A 22,045-nucleotide genomic window follows, 5' to 3' on the forward strand; every position below is an offset into this window, starting at 1 on the left:
CTCCTTTTAGATGATACTTGCTGATCGTTTTAAATAAATGCTACTCATTATTTAAGGAAAGATCCCTTTATTCCATTGCTTTCTAGTGTTTTTAATGGAAATGGGTATTGTATGTTGTTAAAGGCTTTTTCTGCATCTATTGAGATAATCATATATCTGTTAGTTTGATTTTTAATAGTCAATTATTCAGATAGTTTTCCTAATAATAATGTTTTAAAAAATTAGATTATTTAATTTTCAATTTACCTTTTTCATAAACACTCATTGATTATAATTTTTATTACATTATGATCTGAAAAAGTTGCATTTATTATTTCTGCTTTTCTATATTTGGTTCTGAAGTTTTTATGACCTCGTACATGATCCATTTTTGTACATGTACCAGTTGGTACTTAAAAGAAGGTATATTATCTTTTATTCATATTCAATTTTCTCCAGATATATATTAAATATATTTTTTCTAAAATTTTATTTATTCCACACTTTTTCTTCATTTATTTTTTGGTTTGATTTTTCTAGTTCTGATAGGGGAAGGCTGAGGTTCCCCACTAGCATAGTCTTACTGTTTATTTCCTCCTTAAGATCCTTTAGTTTCTCCTTTAAAAATGTAGAGGATATGTCATTTGGTACATGTTATGTTAAGTACTGTTATTAATCCATTGTCTATACTGCCTTTTATTGAGATGTAATTACCTTCCTTATCTCTTTTCAATCAGATCTTTTTTGCCTTTAGCTTCAACTGAGATGATGATTGTTACTCCTGCTTTTATTTATTTCCATTTAAGCCCAGTAGATTCTGCTTCCTCTTTTACCATTACTTTGTATGTATCTACCTACCTGAAATGTCTCATTTTGTAAACAACATATGGTAGGATTCTGGTTTTTAATCCACTCTATTATCTGCTTCCATTTTATGGATAAGTTCATCCCATTCACACTTAAAGTTATGATTACTAATTGCATATTGCCCTCCATCTTATTATTTTTCCCTTTTATCCTGTTCTATTCCATTTCACTCCATTTCTCCTCACCAATGTTTTGCTTTTTATCACCCCCACTCACTTCCCCTTCCCTCCAATTATTTCCCCTTTCTCTGGTCTTATTTTCTTTCTACTTCTCTATAGGTTAAGATAGGATTCTATACCCCAATAAATCAGGCTGTTCTTTCCTCTCTGAGTCAATTCCAATAAGAGTATGGTTCAAGTTCACTACCCTCATCCTCCTCTCCACTGTAATAGTATTTTCCCCTCTACAATTTTTTTGTGATATAAATTATCCCATTTTAGTTTCTCTTCCCCTTTCTCTTAGTATAATTCTCTTTTTAACCCCTAGATTTTTTTTCATATCATCCTAAAAAGAGTATTATCATATATTTTGTCTACATACATATATATCTATAGATCTATAGATATATATCTTCTAACTACTATGATAATGATTAAAAGTTTTCAAGAGTTACAAATATAATTTCTCCATATAGGAATATAAGCAATTCAATCTTATTGAGACCCTTACATTTTCCCTCTTTCTTAGTTACCTTTTTTATGTTTTTCTTGGATTTTGTATTTGTACATCAAATTTTTTGTTTAAGTCTAGTCTTTTCTTCAGGAATGCTTAGAAATCTTTTATTTTATTAAATGATCATACTTTCCCCTAAAAGAATATAGTTAATTTTGATGGATAGGTGATTCTTGGTTGTAAACTCTGTTGCCTTGCCTTCCAGAATATTATATTATAAGCCTTTCCATATTTTAATGTGGAAGCTGTCAGATCTTGTATAATCTTGAGTGGGGCTCCATGATATTTTAATTGTTTCTTTCTGACTATTTGCAGTATTTTCTCCTTGGTCTCTGAGCTTTTGAACTTGGCTATAACATTCCTGAGTGTTGTTATTTCAGAATTTATTATAGGAGGTGATCTGTGGATTATTTCAATCTTTATTTTAACCTCTTACTAAAGACTATCAGGGCAGTTTTCATTGATAATTTCTTGTAATATTATGTATAAGCTTTTTTATTTTATCTTGACTTTCAGGTACTCAAATAATTCTTAAATTGCCTCTTCTGGATCTATTTTCCAGGGTAGTTGTTTTTTCATTGAAGTGTTTCATATTTTTCTTCAATTTTCATTCTTTTGATCTTGTTTTTTAGTTTCTTTATGTCTCATGAAGTCATTTGTTTTTATTTCCCCAATTCTAATTTTTTAAAGAATGAATTTCTTCCATGACCTTTTGATACACCTTTCCTTTTGGTCCATTCTACTTTTGATGGAACTCCTTTCTTTATTGGATTTTTGTGCCTCTTTTTTCAAGTTGACCAGTTTTGCTTTTTTAAAGTTAATTTCTTTCACATTACTTTGATTTCTTTTTCCTATTTTTCCTCTCATCTTCTTCCACCTGTTTTATTTGATTTTTGAATTCCTTTTTAAGTTCTTCCAGCACATTAGACCAATTACATTTTTCTTTGAAGTTTTGCATGTGCTTGCTTGAATTTCACACTCCCCTATTGACCCTGTCAATTACTCTTTGATTCCATAGAAATTTTCTATGGTTATGTAATTTGTTTACTGTTTGCTCATTTTCCAAGCCTTATTATGCCTATGAACTGGGAGTTTGGAAAGGTGGTCATTCTGTCTTCTACACTGATGGATTGCAGGTCTCAGCATTCCAAGCTATTTTGCCCTAGGCTTCACCACAAGGCAGGCTTTAAAAGGCCAAGTGTCAGGTCCTGGGACTCCATGGGGTGGGTCTGGGGTCTAGGGGTGTTTTGTTAGTGATGTAGGCATGGTCCCAGGATCCCAAATTTGGCCTATGCCTATTATGGTCATGTGTAGGAATCTGGTGATGAGTAATTGGATCTGAGGGCCACTGTAGTGATATAGAGTGGGAGTTAGCTTGCTAAGTAGATTAGTGGCTAGGGAGAGAATGAGATAATAAGGAAGGACGGGAAAGATTGGGGCCAGAATGCCTGAGAAGGAATGAGCAGAAGAATCATGGCATCATAACTGGGGGCTATGATTTTCATTTATTATGACAAAGAAAAAGACTTTTATAGGAAGTAGACTGCTAATAATTACAACATTCTTGGGGGTGGGGTACATTCCCATAGCATAATGTTTATGAAAATGATTTCACACATGAATATTACGAGGATTGCTATTACAGACTTAAGCAAGTTGAGAAACAATGATTACTGTTCTTAGGGAAAGGTAGGTTTGGTACTTTTAGTAATGATGGTACAAGGACTTCTTTGCTCTTCAGAGTGAGTGGGCACTCAGGGTTTAATGATGACCTTTGGCCATGAGTAGCAGTTCCTTTGTGTGAGAGACTGGGACCTTGCCAGCAATATCAGGAAAGCATGCTTTCCTTAGTGGACCTCTCATATGTCTAGACTTAGAACCTGGTGCAGTAGATGGGGGTGAGGGTGGTGGCTAGCCAGCATTCCTCTGTTGGGAGCTTTTCTTTAGGTTCCTCTTTATTCTATTAAAATAGACTTTCTCTGCCTACCTTTCAAGTTGTGTTCTGGAGGAGATCCCTCTCACTCTGTTTTGCTGTTGGTTTTTGATTCCTATTGTTTTGAGACATTTTTTAAAGATTAGTTTGGAAGAATTGTCAGAACAGTTTCAGCTTTTGCTGCTACTAAACCACCATCTTGGCTCTACTCCCTTTCCCTTGGGTTTTTATGGTTTTGTGAATGATTTGAAATGTGACATGAAGAAATTAACTCAGTTTTTAAAATTTATTAAATAAAGGGATTGGTCTAAATAATATTACCATATTCCTTTTCATACTGTGGTGAGTGAGATAGAGTATGCCACTGCAAGAACTGCAGGAAGGAAATGGAACTTTGGCTGACAATGGGGGATGGGACTGGAACCTCCAGCTAAGAAAAGGAGATGGACAATTGGGAAAGAGTTCTTATTCCTTTTGAATTGAGAGGGGAAAGAGCAACTTCACTGAACTTAGCCTGCTATAATCCCTCACTGATCTGAAGAGATCCAGATTAGCCATCTTTCCTCCAAAGAGGTGGATAGAGATTTTTTTCCCTTTGGGGAAGGTAAGAGACTATCCATCCAGAAGATTTCCCATCCATATCTTCAAAGTTGTATCCCTATATCAGGAAATTATACCAGACTGACTCCACAATGGTCTTCAGGGATTCAGGCCCCTCAGACATGAGCTCTCAATCCCTGAAGGGAATTTAGATTGAAATCTACTAATTCTTGTTGGTCAACCTATCTCTTACTGACTGTGGTTTATCCTCTACAATAGTTTCAAGGATGGTCATTGACATTTTTAGGAAATATAAGGTAATTTCCTTCCCACAGTGCATGATACAGATTTTTTAAATCGTGAAGCTTGGAATACCTGTACTTTTTGTATGGGCCATCAGTAAGCCTCTCCACTAATTGATTATTATGAACTATGAAAGATGCATTCATTTTGCAGTTATTGCCAGGAGAGTTGGCACTTTCTATTCTCTGTCTTGGTTTGTTTTTATTATAGATTTGCCCTTCTGTAGCCCTAACAAACTTGAAAATTTTTACTGTGAATCTCCCCAGGTTGCAAAACTTTCCTAAAGTGATACCTTCAGTGTGGTATGTGGAGTCACTTTAAATAGCAGTTTTGTCATCATGGGCACCTTCTTCCTCCATATTATCTCCACATCATTATTCTAGTCACTGACAGACATTGCTCTATAGTTGGTTTGTCCAAGGCTTTCTCTACACTTTCAGTTCACCTGTCTGTGATATTCTTGTTTTTTTGCTCCATTTTTCTCTGATTATATGTGGCAAGGTTTTTGAATAAAATTTTGATTATTTTTATTTTTCTTATAATGCCAGTCTTTAATCCTATCATATATACAATGAGGAACAAGGACATGAAGATGGCAGTGAAATGATTAACCAAGAAGATTGTTGGTCTCATAGAGTTTTTGTGATGTATTTTGTTTATCAAGATAAAAAGATTCTTCTTGACAAGTCCTTAAACTTGTGGTGATGAACCCATGGCACAGGTGCTAGATGGGGCAGTCAATTTCCTCTCTCTGGGCACACCCATTATTGCTCCAATACAGAGTTCATCAGAGTTTGTTACTAGAAAGACAGAGAGACATAATCTGCTCCCCTTCCCCTCTCCACTTGCACCTGAGGACATTTCTCATATCACCTGCCCTTCTAAAAGGTTCGCCATCACTGCCTTAAATTATTGAAAGCCATGCTAGGTCACCAGTATATCATTTGTAAATTCTTCTACATTCTAGATTTGTGGTTATTTTTTTTTCTGTTTATGAGTGACTATTGGATAATATCTTCAACTTCCCCTTCCTCCTTAGTTCCATGGAGATAAGAACTGATCTTGAGGTACACTAGTATTCATGACAATCATTTTTCATGTATCCAATTCCATAAAGTGGTTCCCTATTATACAAGATTATATTTGGGCAATCTTGAACATGGCAATAAATGCTTTAAGAAAATGTTAAATATTTCTCATGGAAATTCCATATTACTTCAATGGCCATGTGCAAGACTCTAGGCCATCTCTGAGGAATAATTATTAACAATGAAGATGAAATAAGTGGTGACAGTAAGAGACTAGGAAGCTTTCTGAAATAGGGTAAAAATATGGAGAGAGGAGTCACAGAAAAGACAATATTCAATTACAATAGTTTGAAAGATTTTAGAAAGCAAGGATTGTTTTTGCATTGCCCTTACTAGGATAGGATATCACACAGAATAGAAACAATAAACAATAAATATTGTACAAGCAGGCATGCTTTGGACTATATGAGACAAGTGGTCATCTACTCTCTGTTGAAGATTTCTGAAGAGGGGAATCCATGAATTCTTGTGCCAGCCCATTCTATTTTGGAATAGTTGCATTCATTGGGAAGCCTTTGTTGTGGAGTGAAATGTAAATTTGTCTCTCTGAATTTGTCCTCTGAGAGATTAGAATGAGACTTATCCTCTTTCACGTGACAGTCCTTCAAATACTTCATAAGTTATAACTTTTCCTTTATTTCATTTCTTCTTAATGCTAATCCTTCCCAATTCTTTGATTCAATCTTCATGACATTGATTCCAAGTGATGCATCATCCTTGTTACCATCCTCTGGACCAATCTAGTTGCCAGTTATTGTCTTGAATGATTGCATCCATCACTGAACACAATACCACAGGTTTAATTGATTAGGACAGAAGACACAGAAATTATCACACTTCTATTCTGGGAAGTTTTGTCCTTTTTAATGCAGCTCAGATGCACATTTGCTTTTTGACTTCCTCATAATACATAATATATAATAATTGATATTGAGATTGCATTTAAATAAACTCTGTGAATCTTTCTTCAGACAAATTGCTATCTTTCCAAGACTCACCTATCATGAAAATGAAGCTTTAAACCTATGTGTAAGAGTTTAACATTTATCCCTGATGAATTTCATCTTATTTATTCAATGCTCTAGACTGTCAAAATGTTTTTGAATAGTGACCATTACTCATTGTGTCATTTGCCCTTCCCATAGATGATGGGGTGATTTATCAAATATTTTATAAAAATCTAAATGATTTTACTATGACCATGACCACCCCATTCTCTTTTACTTGTGCCTATTTCTTCTAATTGCCCAGGCAGAGCCAAAACCAATGGAATTTATCTTTCCAAGTTCCAGTGACAGCTATGAGGTCAATTTTGTCTAATTTTATTAGAACATGTATCACTGTCTTACCAGCTTTTACTTGCTCCTATTCCTTTCTTAAAAAAGCAAACAAACAAAACAAAAACAAAAAAAAACCAACCTTGCCTTCTATCACTTCAAGGGCTAGGCAATTGGGATTAAGTGACTTACCCAGGGCCACACAGCTAGGAAGTATCTATGTTGAGATCTGAACCCAGGTCCTCCTGTCTACAGGCTGTCACTCTATCCACTGTGCTACCTAACTGCCCCCATTTCTTTAAATAATCCAGAGTCAGAGCCAGAGTGAAAGCCAATGAACTTTATTCCACCAAACTTCAGGGACACTCATAAATTGATTCGGTCTCATTTAATTAGATCATCCAGTTTCTTAGATTTCTTTCTGTCTGATTTATTTTCACTAACATTTATTAAGTGTTTACTTTGTACTGTGTACTGTGTTAGACACTAGAGAAATACAAAGATGAATGAGACGTAGTCCTATTCTAGAACTTTTCTTTTAAAATAAAAACAAAAATTGTTTCTCACAATATAACAATATTTGAACTCAACACTAAAATAAAATACAAAGTCAATTTATTTCTCTTATCCCATGTAAGCCCTTTTCCTAGAATTATTGACTATCTCAAACAGAATCAACACAAAAACACCCCACCTCACATCAAATATATTCTCTGTTTTAGATCATCTAAAATTTCTTTCTCTGGTCAGATAGTTACATTAATTTTTAAATACTTTGTTTCACTTGCCAGAGCACATTGCAGTACACTCTTAAAAAGAGATCTTTCTATAATCTACTCCTTAAAAAGAACTCTCAGAAAAATTTGTTTCTGACTGATCATTTCTTTAAATTAGTTCTCTGTTAATTCATTTATTTATGCTAACAACATAGTTTACAAATTTTTTTAAACCCTACCTTCCATCTTAGAATTAATACTATGTATTGGTTCAGAGACAGAAGAGTGGCATGGGCTAGGTAATGGGGAATAAGTGATTTGTCAAGTCACACATCTAGGAAGTGCAGAGGGCACATTTTAACCCAAGACATTCTGTCTCTAGTCTAGGCTCTTGTTTCACCAAGCTACCTAGCTGCTACAACAGTTTATAAATTAATCTTTATATTTAACTGGGTTTCTATACCTATTTTCCTTAGCATAATGGCCCAAATTCTTCATTTAGCCACTAATTAAATTATTATGATGATGTATGTCCTATATTACAAACAGAATAACTGACTGATATTTAAACCTTAAGGTTTAAAAATAATCACTAGTTTGCATAACAAGTGTAAATTATAGCATTGTTCCTTTAATTAGTTTTAAGCAGTACAGTTATAATTTTAATAACATTCATTATATATATATATGTATATATCACTCATATATGGGAATTGTTCTTAGTTGTGCCTGGCTAAAAGAAAACTGATTAAATTAAATAATGTCACAAAATACATAAATCTTCAGCTTGATTCTGATACTTGGTTAACGATTAAGTAAACCGCGGAATTTGGGATTTATGATGCTGTACAAATAATTTTGAATATAATATCTTTCATTTACACAAAGTATGAACAGCTAAATTCACATTTAATTAGCATAAATAAATAGGTTATTCCTGCAAAAATAAACTCACATAAAAATTAACTTGAATGGATGGTGGCATTCTATCAGATCAAATTATTTAACTGGCTTCTAGAAATGTAGTATGCTACCTAGGCATATGTTACATGAGGAATCTGATCAAGACCCAAGTACAGATTATTTTTATGGTTATATTTATCAGAGCAAATCATTTTGGCAACATCAAAAATCAGAGGTCTTTTTAATACTAAGCTTTTTCTGAGCTTGGTACTAGCATAGAAAGAGTGTCAAATGAATCACCACCAACATTTTAAGACCAAATACACATCCCATCTTCCAAAATAATAATTAGTTTGATTAAACAAAGCAAATCTTCACATTTTTACAAATGAGAATATTTGAAAAAAGTCCCACATAAAACTTTGTCACTTGATTAACAAAGATAGTACTTAACACAATCGCATTAATAAGATTAACTTTTTAAATTTAACTTTGCAAGTTTTTTAAATTAAATGTATTAACAATTTTTGGTAGTTTTTTTTCTGACATTTTGTGATTCAGAATCTCTCCTTCCTTTCCTCTACCACAATCCTCAAATGGGTATACAGTCTAATGTAAGTTATATGAATATTTCCATGCAATATGTATTTCCATATAACTCATGCCAGAACAGATGGCACATAACACACACACACACACACACACACAAAAACCCAGTAAGAACCTTATAAAGGAAATAAAGGGAAAGATGGCATGCTTTGATTGGCAATTAGATTCCAATAGTTTCTTTCTTTGGTCATGAATAGAATTTTAAAAATCATGATTTCCTTGGGGTTATTTTAGAACCTTTGCAGACAATAATTTAGTCCTTCACAGGTGATCATTGAACAATAATTCTGTTGTTGTATACACACTTCTCCTGGCTCTACTTACTTTGCATCACTTTGCATACTTTGCATCTATCTTTCAAGCTTTTTTTGTGAACTCATCCTGTTTGTCATTTCTTATGGCACAATAATATTCGAGAGCAACCATATACCACAACTTGTTTAGCCATTCTCCACTTAATGGACAGTCCCTTAGTTTCCATTTCTTTCTCACTACAAAAAGAACTGCTAAAATATTTTTTGTTCAAGTAGGTTGCTTTCCCCTATCTCTTATTTCTTTGGGCTATAGTAGTGGTATTGCTGGGTAAAAGGTTTGCATAGTTTTATGGCTTATTGGACATGATTCTATGTCGCTCTCTAGAATGTTTGTATCAGTTCACAGTTCCACCAAAAGTATATTAGTATCCCAATTTTCCCACATCCCCTCCCAACATTTATTACTTTCCTTCTTGGTCTCAATAATCTATTTGATAGATGTGAGGTGGTATCTCAGAGTTTTAATTTGCATTTCTCTAATCAATGGTGATTTGGAGCATTTCTTCATAAAACGATAGTTACTTTTAATTTTTTCATCCAAGAACTGCCTGTTCATATCATATGACTATTTATCAACTGGGAAATGCTTTGTATTCTTACAAATTTGACTCAGTTCTTATTGTTTTTGAGAAATGGGACCTCTGTCAGAGACGCTTTTTATAAAAACCTCTTACTCCAAATTTGTTATTTCTTTTGTAATCTTAATTTCTTTGATTCTGTTTGTACAAAACATTTTGAGTTTAACTTAATCAAAATTATCCATTTCACTTTTTTGTAATGTTCTCTGTGCTTTGTTTGGTCATAAATTCTTCCCCTAGATATAAGCCTGACAGGTAAAATTTTCTGTCTTCTCTTAATTTGTTTATGGGATGACCCTTTATTTCTAGATTACATATCAATTTTGACTTTATTTTGGTACATGCTATGAAATATTGGTTTATGTCTGATTTTTGAAATATTATTTTCCAGGTTTCCTAGCAGTTTTTATCTAATAGTGAGTTTTTTTCTCTAATAACTTGGAGATATAGTTTTATAAAGTGATGGATTTAAAAATTGCCCATGAATAATTTTATATTGAATCAAGACATGATTGATTTGCCTTTTGGTGATATGTAAAGAATAGAAAATATCATAGAAAAAAAGAATATAGTAATAAGACAATTAAACATTCAACATTATATGTCAAGGAAGTCATGACAGCTGATTATTTTTACCAAGCAATTGTCATCTATTAAAGTTGAAAGAATTGAAGCACAATGAAAAACAGAATAAACAAAGGGAATTCTATTATTCTGAAAGCTTTTTCTTCTTTTAAAAAATGTTTATTTCTTATATCTGTGCCACATATCTGGTAAGAAAATAAAGAGAAATGTTTAGCATTTGCAGTTTCTAAACTACCACAAAAGAGGTGCAGTAAAGTTCCTGTCCCTCATTGCCATTCACTGGAAGTAAGCAAGATCAAGAACAAGGAACACTATTTTTCTGTGCAAGTTATCACTCCTTCCTTAATGAAGCATTGGAATGACAAGGTATAGATCTCTTCTATTGTCTTCATATCATAATTCAGACTATCACAGAGCTTTTTTTGCTGAATCATTTTTTAAAGTTGAGAAGCCAGAAGCCAAAGTCTGGATTGATGAATCAGATGGCCCGAGTGATGACATTGCTAACTGACAGACAGTTTATCAGCAAAAATTAACAGTGAGAGAGATGTTCTTCAATGACCAAATGAAATATTGTTTCTAGATCAGGTTAAATGACATAACTGCTTTTCTGGGCAAAAATCTTTCAGATTTTTATTGTGTCAAAATATTTTTGAGCTTTCCAACATTTTTTTGGAACATCCTGAAATCCAGGACCTTGATGAGCCTCTTGAGAAAGTATTAATTTTTTTTTTACTGTGTGGTCTAAATTCTATACAACTTTCAGATTTTACTCTCGGATGTCCTGCTCAACAGCCAAGAATACTTGCAGTTTGTTGAAAAACTCACTCATGGTCTGTCCTGAAAGGGAAAAGCTGTACAGGAGTAAGGCTACTAAAAAAAAATGAAACCCTATATAACCTGACTCCTGTTTTTCATACCCAGGAGTCCTCTAGAAGCTTTAAACTCACAGATATGGGAACACAAAAATTAATTATATAATGACATTTTTTTCAATATTTTTTCCTATTTCTTAGGTTCTATTGACCTTGATTAATATATATCTGGGTTTTCTCCTTGCTTAGAGTTTTAGGATGTCTAAGCTTTAAGGTCCTCTCTTGGTATATAACAATTCAAAACCATGGACTAGGCAATTGCCACAAAGAGTAATCAAGATATTGTCAGTAAATCTTTAGCTGTTGAGATTTATGAAGAACCAGGAAGATAGCATTAACTGTGTTCTATCAAGAAGGAAAACATGCAAATATGAAAAGAACTGTGATAACTCTTGGTCTGCTTCAATATTGCATTATGTTATTTTTGCCAAAATGTAGGAGCTGAAATTTGAAATACCACATCTTGTCATAATCCGTAATTCTATGGTTCTTCTTTCATAATAGAATACCCAAGTAACACATGACCCAGTCATTTGTACTTGACTCTCAAAAATCTTTATTTAAAAATGCATAAATATTTAATTAACTTTTACATTCTTCTGGCAGAAGAGTCTCATGTCATTGCAAATATTACTGAAAGCAGCTGCTGACTCACTCTATATGTCATTTGGCTTGCCTCTGTCACTGTGGTTATATCATAGTTATTTTTTCAATTTTTTAATTACTTTCTTTCCACTCTATAGATACTCACTACCTTCTCTATCTCAATCATTAAAAAGGAAGTTATATTCCCTAGTGCATAAGAAAAATTTCTCCTATCTCCTTTCATTTCAACAACAGAAGTCCTTTAAAAAGTTTCCCTATAGGGAAAAACAGTGTTACTCAAACACATAGTTAGCATGACAAAGTCAGTCAGAGTCTATATATTAGCTAACTTCGTGGCATGGGAGAGTATCTTCTGAACAATTAAATAGCTTACTGCTTATTAGAGATTATTCCTGTATAATTATTTTTTCTTGAAAATTAATGACAAAAGAGATGGCTACATTGCTTAAACTTCCACCACCTTTGATGTCACTGTCTTGTCAACTGTGACAAGAAATTTCAGGTAAGAGAGATCTCTTTGAAATTTGTTATATCTCTTTCAATAGTAATTGTTCTTTTCATTTATAACTAACTGCCTTTATTTTTCTGATAGTCTATCCTTTTTTATTTTCTGTCATGTTTTAAATTCTCATTATTCCACAAGATTTTTTTAGAAAATTGCATCATGAATTCAAGAATCAGATTTGCTCAATAAATTTATAAAATTGTATCATTATGGTTAGAATACAATGGGTACTCAGAAATGGACTGGTTTTTCCTCTATATGTCATAGATTTTGTTTACAACATCATCCATAATTGGTCATTCAGGCCCATTTTGACAATCTCCAATAATGAGGAAATCTTTATACTCCCCAAATCATAAAATTCCATATTAAGGCAGTTATAATACTTAGGAAGTTTTAATGATTTTATGATGGCTTGAAATCTGCTTCTGTGCAATTTCTAACCATGAATTCTTCCACCTTAATTTCTTTATCTATTAAAGGAAAGAGCTGGACTTTAGGACCTTATAAGTCCTTTTCAATGCTTTGCCTATGGTCCTATGACCCTAAAATTATAAATGATTTCAAAGCCAAAGAATTCTTCTTAATAATAATCTTCAAATAATGTGTTATGTCTTCTCTCTTCTAACATAGATATCTCTTTTCTTTAAACAATTCTCATTGGATATGTGTTCTATCTAGTCTCACTACCATAATTACTTGTCATCAATCTCATTACTGCCTATTATTAAAAAATGGCATTGAGAACAGCACAAAATATTCCATATAATGTATGGCCATGTCAGGAGACATAAGTATAAATTGGATAATTTCTCTCACTCTGGACACTTCTATATATGCTAAACTAATATTCCTTTTTATTTAATCTTCCATCCTTTTTGAACAATGCCAAATCAAGAATTTGAAATTTCTTCTATTGGAGACTAATCAATGAAAGCTGTATCTTGTCCATCTTCATGCAAGTAATTTCTTGGGCATCTTGTAGAGGAATAGGTGTTATCTTAAATGAAAAGGAAGGGAATATATAACCCAGTCCTGGGAAATGGTGGCATTCAAATTATCACTGTTATAATTGTTTTTCTGCATGTTGACACTCAGTGTGTGGCTCCTGGTATATCTTTGTAGCTAGAAAGACAGGGATTGATATCTTTTGTGGATCAATAGCAGTGAAGTAATTAAGAATAAATATTGGTTAATTGTGAAAAGGAAACTTCCCTCAAGACATCAATCTTTTAGGATGGAAGATATTTTGGTATATGAGTTTCTTTTGGAGAGACCACTTGGTAGAATAAAATATTCACTGGACTTTAATTGAAAATCTGTGACTTTGACTACTGGTTGTGATTCTGTGGAAAAATTACTTAGTAATAGAGACTCAATTTCTTCCTCCTCAATATGGGGACAATGATTCTATTTACCTCAAAAGACTATGAGGAAAATGCTTTGCACATATCAAGGAGTTGTATAGTTATATGCCTTTATTATTGTTCTCTTGGTTTGCTTATCATTATAGATTCTAAGTCACATGTGAATAAACCTGAACTAAAACTTAGTTAAGTTCATTGTTTTCGGCTCTCAAAAAGTAAGGGAAACTTTTCTTTGCTAGGAAAGGGAAATTAATGGATAATGAAATAGGACTAGAATGGAAGTCAGGTGTCTTGGGTTCTTATTCTGACTTATAAGTAAATTCCTGTGTGGTCTCAGGAAAACAACTTATTTTCCCTAGAAATTGTTAAGTAATCTTTCATGGTCCTTTTGAAACTCCCACATTCTATGTTTCAGATTTATGCCATTTCCCCTCTATATAACTTGTGTTTCAATACTTTCTGATTAATGAGAGTGCTATACAAAGTCTGATTGTTATATCTAAAATTTCTAAGTAATTAACATTCTTGGGACCTCAGTATTCAGTAAACTGTTAGAAACTGCCTAAACATAATATTTTCTTGGTACAGAGCCAACTATTCTTTTTCCTTCAACTAAGGTTAGAACAACTTGTTTGTTTTTTTTTTTCAATTTTCCAACTGTCTCTTAGATTCAAGCTCTCAGAATTCCCTCCACTTCTAGAGATATTTAAACCATTTAGACAGAATGAATAGGACCCTTCACTTAATTGTCAGCAACATCTGGTTGTCTTAGACCCTTTGTCACTAGATTAAAAGATTTTATAGAACACATCACACATAGAAGATTCTTAATAAACATTGATTAACTGATTGACATTGGTGGGTAGGACCTTATCTCTACTCATTGCCCTTTTAAGGGTATCTTGTATAAAATATGGTTATTTAAATTCCTTTATCTGGAAACACTTAATAAAAGAAAACTACATGGTGTAGTGTGATGGGTAAACTTTTGCCTTTAGAATAAGTAGGTGCTTTAGTTTAGCATTTGATCATTTCCATTCATACTAAAGCTGTCAAATTGCTATAACTCACAGGGAATTATCAGTCATTTTTCATCTACATATCTCTAAACCCAAATAAAGCACATACATATACATTCATCATTTTTCCTCTTTATCAGATTTAATACTATCTTTCAACTTCCTGGTTAATAAAAACCTCAAAATATGAAAACTTTCTTTTTGAACCTCCAGTGCTAAGCACAGTGCTTGGTGATGCTGAGTAAATGTTGATTGATTGTTAACTTTGCAATTTTTATGGGTTTGAGTTAGTATTCCAGAGATTATTTATTTTTTTACATTTCTGTAATGGTTAGTGGTCTGCAGCACTTATTAAATGGCTATTGACAGGTTAGATTTCCTTGTTTGAAAGATAACTTTATATCCTTTGACCATTTTTCATTTGGAGAATGGCTCTGTGTACTTATAAATTGGTTCAGTTTTTATATTTCTTGCATCTTGATATTTAACTTACAAAGTTGCAAATACTTAATGTGGTAGAGTACCTTGCACAGAGAAATTCTAGTAGATCACAGAATCCCAGATCATTAGAGAGAAATAACTTCAGATGTATTCTATTCTAATCAATAAGTGAACAAGATTATACTTTTCAATATTCCCAAATAAATAGTCATCTAGCCTTCTCTGTAACACCTCAGGAGAGGAACGATTCACTACCACTAAGTCAACTAATCACACGTTTGAACTGCTCTAATTATTACTTTTCCTTTAAAGTGACACTTATTCAGGGTCTCTACCACTCTCACACATTATTTTGCTATCTGGAGCCAAAGAGATGAAATGTAATCCTTTTTTCCAATTGGAACACCTTCATATAATTTAGGCTACCTATCATATGTCTTCAAAGGCTTTTCTTCTTTATGTTAATTATTGTCTTATATCAGAATTAGGATGGGAACCCATGTCTCATGATATATAATCCACAGCACATTCTTGTCAAGCTGCCTACACTGAGAATAATTGTATTCGTTTCCCGCTTCTTGTCTCAGTCAGCTGTATTCATTTTGATCTTTGTTAGCTTTTTGTGTGTTGTATTAATTAGAATTTTGAACTCTTGGACTTCATCCTCCAGAAGTCCTTCAGCATTTCCCAGAATTCCTCTCCTCTCTCCACCACATTGTGTGGTCACGTTTATATATTAGATTGGTGTTTCTGTCCTCTCTTTCTCTTCTTTCTTCAGATAGCAGTCAAGTTAGGCAGGTTTTACTCTAGCTTTTTATTTCAAGTTGTCATTAATAAATCTTATAAATATAACATTTGAGTTATTGTATATTAATTTTAATCTTTACAGTTCACTGTTTTCTATTTTCTCAGCCTTTCCTACTTATATGTTAACATGTGAATCTCGACATTTCTTGTATCTCCAATATTTTCAGCTTGGTATTTCTGACGTGGAATGAATAGGACAACCACTTCTAAGTCCCTACACTTCTAATTTTTTTTCTTGTTTTCTTCAGGTCATTTCAGTGTCTATGATAATGACTGGTGAAATGGATGGGGAAAATCACTCTGTGGTAACGGAATTTGTGATGCTGGAACTGTCTGCTTCTTGGGAGATGAATATTCTCCTTTTCTTGTTTTTCTTTTCATTCTATGTGGGAATTGTGCTGGGAAACCTCTTCATTGTGTTCACTGTGACTTTTGACAACAATCTACACTCCCCCATGTACTTCTTGCTGGCCAACCTATCCCTCACTGACTTTGGTCTATCTACTACAACAGTCCCGAGGATGATCATCGACATTTTCAGTGAACATAAGGTCATCTCTTTCCTGGAGTGCATGATACAGATGTTTTTTATTCATGTCATGGGAGGAACTGAGTTGGTGCTATTAATAGCCATGGCCTATGATAGATACACAGCTATTTGTAAGCCTCTACATTACCTGATTATTATGAACCGCAAAGCATGCATTCGGTTTGCAGTTGTTGCCTGGGTGATTGGCATACTCCATTCCATTTCTCAGTTTGTTTTTGTTATAGATTTGCCCTTCTGTGGCCCTAACAAGCTTGAAAGCTTTTACTGTGATTTCCCCCAGGTTGCAAAACTTGCATGTAGAGATACTTCCAGGGTGGTATTTACGATGACTTTAAACAATGGACTTGTCACCATGGGCACCTTCTTCCTCCTTATCATCTCCTATATCATTATTCTAATTACTGTCAGACATCACTCTTCAGTTGGTTTGTCCAAGGCTTTTTCCACTCTCTCAGCTCACATATCTGTAGTGTTCTTGTTTTTTGCTCCATGTTTCTTTGTTTATGTGTGGCAAGTTCCCACATTGTCCTTGGATAAATTTTTGCTTATTTTTATCTTTCTTATAACACCCCTCCTGAATCCTGCCATATATACATTAAGGAACAAAGACATGAAGATGGCAGTGAAAAGACTTATTAATAAGATAGCTGGTTCTAGAGAATTATCATGATGGATTTTGTTGAACAAGATTAAAATTTATTTCAAGATCTTTTTGACCTTTCCCGAATCCTTTGAATTATATATTGAATGACCATAAATTCATAAAAATTAATCTACATTCTAGATTTGTGGTAATTAAAAAATATGGGTGACCATTTATTTCTCCTATTTCTACTTCCCCCTTTTGTTTTTGGAGATGGGAATTTAATCTTAAATTGCTTTGAAACTTTTGCTATTCAGTTATCACATATCTAGTAACATAAATTGGTTCCTTCCTTACATGTAATTATATTCTGCATTAATAAATATTTAAAGAAATGCTAGATAGTTTTCATGGAAATTTCATGCTGACTTTAAATCTCCATGTGAAAAGTTCTAGACCATATATAACTTCTATGGAATGCATATTAACAACAAATATGTGACAATGTGTGACAAGAACAAGGAATAGGGAGATTAATGAGATTAAGTAAAAACATGGAGGGAAACCAATCATTGTTTGAAAGGAACTAGAAGGTAAAGAACATTTCTTATTCATCTTTTTATTGTTCATACTCTCTAACATAAGGTATTATACTTTGTATACATTAACTGTTTGTGGATGTCCCACAAGAGGTAAGATATTAAAAATAAACAAGATAAAATAGATGAACTAATGCAGAGACAAAATTAATTTTATAGCTGTTACTGAACCATGGTAGGATGAGACCTATGAGTGTCATATGGTTTTGTAATATTAGAAGAAATTATTATTAAAAAGAAATAAGAAAAATGAAAATGAAACAATGTAGCTTTGAATAATGAATTATATATAAGCGAAATTTAACACTATGAAGGAAAAGGGTGGAAAATATGATAGGAAACATTTCAGTGATGATTAATGGATAAAGAGATAAAAGTTTATTTTTTAGTTGGAGAATATTACAGATCATCTGGAAGAAAAAAGGAAATTGAAGAAGGGATTGGGAAATATATATCATAATCTTAATACAGAAGGATGATAAATAAGTTATTAGAGACTTCAATTGTCCAGTAATCTGCTAGAGTTCTCCCTGCTCCCACTTCTCTCATTGTCTCTCTGTCTCTTTCCCTTTCTCTCTGACTTTTCCTTTTTCTTCTCCTCTCTGCTTCTCTTTGTCTCTGTATATCTGTCTATATTTGTCTTCATCTCTTAGAAAACTGAGCAGACAATATCTTCTTGATTTAATAATTAAAAAAATTCCAACTATGTTGAAGATGGCGGCTTAGAGAGAGCTAAAGTTCAGATCTCCTGAAACCCTTCCTTACCGATTTCAAACTGAATGCTCACAGGGTACTGAAATTCAAAACGATCAACAGCATAGACCCCGGGAGTCCTCCTCCTGGACCTGGACCTGGATCAAAAGGTACGGCGCCCCCCAAAAGCCAGAACCCGAGACCACTCAGACCTAAGGGGTAGGCAGAAGGAAGGTCCTAGGACCCATCCCCCCCAACCCAGAGTGCCGAGTCCGAGTCTGAGGCAGCAGAGGCATCCTCAGAGCCCCACGGCCTGCTATTCTGAAGGCCATATCCTGAAAACAACCTAACCCAGTCAAGGGGGCACCCAGACAGCAGGGAAACAGAGAGGGACGGGGGAGCTCGTAACCCCCTGGGAGGAGCCCTCGGAGCTCTGGGAAGCCGCGGCCCCTCCTCCTCAGAAAGCAGGGTCATCTGGAACAACAGCAACCCTCAGGGCTGGCAAAAGGGCCTCGGGATCCGGCTATTCTGAAGGCCGCCCCCTGAAAACGACCTGATCCAGTCGAGGGGGCACCCAGACAGCAGGGAGACAGAGAGACAGGGGAGCTTGTAACCCCCTGGCTGGATTCTTCCATCCGAATCTCAATTCAACCCAAGGAAAGCTAATCTTCTTATCAGGAGCCCTCGCCCAGAGCTCCGGGAAGCCGCGGCCCCTCCCCCTCAGAGAGCAGGGTTTTTGGAAACAACAGTAACCCTCAGGTCTGGCAAAAGGGCCTTGGGAGCCGGCTATTCTGAAGGCCACATCCTGAAAACAACCTGACCCAGTCCAGGGGACACCCAGACAGCAGGAAAACAGAGAGATGGGGGGAGCTTATAACCCCCTGGCTGGATCCCTCCATCCCCATCTCAGGTTCCTGCCTCAGGGCACACTCAATTCAACCCAGGGACACACCAGCAATTCCTGGCTTCCCCAGGAAGACAGAACAACAACTTCATAGAAAGGACAATCTGCCTGGGGCTAAACCTCTGAACACCAGACAGAGATAAAAAAAGCTAATCCTCCCTACTCAGATAGAGATGGCAAACTACACTGAAGCACAAAAGCCCCCAAATTCCAAAAAAAACAAGAAGAAGGGGGCAACTTTGGACACATTTTATGGAGCAAAAATACAAAACACAGAGGAGACAGAAGGGGAAACACAAGCAAATGCTCTGAAACCTTCCAAAGGAAATGGAAACTCTCCACAAACCATGAAGAATTTGAATACTTTGTCCACAGTTATACTGAGTCTTTGAATCACAGAATTTCAGAGTTGAAAAGGTCCTAGGGGAACATGAACTGTAAATACTCTCTGAATAAAATAACTTTTTTTTCAGTGAAACTAACAAGTGATGATCCATTCCTTCCTTGAAAATATTGGGTTTTATTACTGTTTCAGTCTTGTCTGACTTTTTGTCTATGGGTCATAGCTGTCCTTGTGGTTTCCTTGGCAAAGATTTGGAAATGGTTTGTCATTTCTTTTTTCAGTGGATCCAGTGGATACATTTTTACAGTCAATCAGAGGTTAAGTGACTTACCCAGAATAACACAGGTAGGAAGTGACTGATGGCAGATTTTGAACTTTCTGACTCCAGGTCCAGTGCTATATTCAATGAGCCATATAGCTGCCTCCTAAACATTGTTACAATTCATCACCTCCAAAGACATCTAAACTCACTTTTAAAATAGCTCTAATTGTAGGAAATTTTCTTTTACATTGAAACCAAATGTGATTCTATACAACTTCTTTGCTCATGGTTCTGTCCTCTGGTGCTAATCAATCAATATGTTTTTATTAAAGAGATCAATTTTATTTTTGCCTCCATATTTAAATGGCCCTTCAAATACTTAAAGATTGCTACTGGGGACAGCTGGCTAGCTCATTGGGTTGAGAATGGGTCCTAGAGATGGGAGGTCCTAGCTTCAAATGTGGCCTCAGACACTTCTTAGCTGTGTGACCCTGGGCAAGACACCTAACCCCCATCCTCTAGTCCTTACCACTTTTCTGCATTGTAACCATCATATACCATTGATTCTAAGGTGGAAAGTAAGGGTTAAAAAAAGACAACTATTATAATTTTACTAAACCTTCCCTTACCTCAACTTTTAAAGTTTCTTGTATCTTCTGTACCTCCAAATTGATCTTTCAAAGTCACTAGTAGGACAAATAAAATATCTGCCTATAATTATAAGTGATGTTTACATATATTATCACAGTTTTCCCTCAGAATAACTTATGAGGGAAATATATCATTTCCCCTATTTTAAAGATGAGGGATCTAAGACAGAAAAAAGGCTAAATGACCTGCTCAAGTTCATATAACTATAAAGTATCTGAAACCAGTTTTGAACTCAAGCCTTCCAGGTCCAGTGTTACGTCTAACTGCTTCTCTTATCTTGATATTATTTTCTGCACTTAGTTCACTTCCTGTCTGTGAGATCAACTGAATCAATGGATGAAAGAAATGATTCTATGGTGACTCAATTTGTGCTGTTGGGAAAGTCTACTTCTTGGGAGATAAAGATTCTTTCCTTGTTTTTCCTTTTCATATTCTTTCACAATCAGGCAGGAAAATATTTTCATTGTGTTTATTATGGTTTATGACTCTCACATGCACTCCCTGCTGTACTTTTGACCAGCCAGCCTCTCCCTCATTGATGTTGGGCTGTCTCCCACTGTGGTCCCACAGATGATCACTGGCGTTTTCAGTGAATATAAGGTTGTCTCCTTCCCAAGCATAATGGAGATGTTTTTTTTTATCCATGTTGTGGTAGGAACTGAGTTGGTACTCCTTGCATCATGGCATATGATAGATATATGGTCATCTATAAGCTTCTCTACTTCCTAACTATCATGAACCATAAACCCATTCTGTTTCCTATTTCATTTTTTATTATATTCCTGCATTTCTTTGGCCCTAATCATGTTTATAGCTTTTATTGTGACATTCCTCAAATGGTAGTACTTATCTGCATAGATACCTCTTAGATAGAGTATATGGTCAGTGCTAACAATACCCTTATTTCTAGAAGCACCTTCTCTTGATCATCCCTTTCTTCCTTGTCTTGGTTACTGTTAGGCACCATTCTTCAGCTGATATATCCAAAGCTTTCCCTATAATCTTAGTTCATATCATTGTGATGTTTCACACTTCTTTACTTATATGTGACAATTTCCCACCCTCTCATTGGACACATTTTATTTGTTATAGTCTTTCTTATCACTCCAATCTTGGATACTGCCAACTATATATCGAAGAATGAGGACATGGAATTGACTATGAATGGACTGGTCAATCAGATTCTGAATTCTAGGGAGAGCTCATGTTGGATTTCATTGAAAAAGATTAATAAATACTTTAGGATCATTCTAACAAGCTTTGAGACTGTCAAAAGAATTAATGATTGAATGAGATTTATTAAACAATTACTGTGTGAAAAGAATCAGATTAAATGTTAGGGATAGAAATAAGAAAGAATACATTCCATGCTCACATTCTAAATAAGTGGAGAAAACATCTCTGCTAGGTCAAGAGGAATCAATTCATAGGACACACAGAAGTTTATTTACATTTTAGATTCATGGTTATTTTGCT

At 34.6% G+C, this 22,045-nt stretch overlaps 1 protein-coding gene across 1 annotated transcript; it reads left to right on the forward strand.

The window, feature by feature from the left end:
* The first annotated feature begins 16,247 nt into the window (after nucleotides 1-16,247).
* Nucleotides 16,248-17,204, forward strand: LOC100020915 (olfactory receptor 4F15-like). The gene has a single exon (XM_001368453.4). The coding sequence runs from the start codon at nucleotides 16,248-16,250 to the stop codon at nucleotides 17,202-17,204; it is 957 nt and encodes a 318-aa protein (XP_001368490.3).
* Nucleotides 17,205-22,045: the final 4,841 nt, after the last annotated feature.

The sequence above is a fragment of the Monodelphis domestica genome, chromosome 1, assembly GCF_027887165.1.
Source record: "Monodelphis domestica isolate mMonDom1 chromosome 1, mMonDom1.pri, whole genome shotgun sequence".
Lineage (NCBI taxonomy): Eukaryota > Metazoa > Chordata > Mammalia > Didelphimorphia > Didelphidae > Monodelphis > Monodelphis domestica.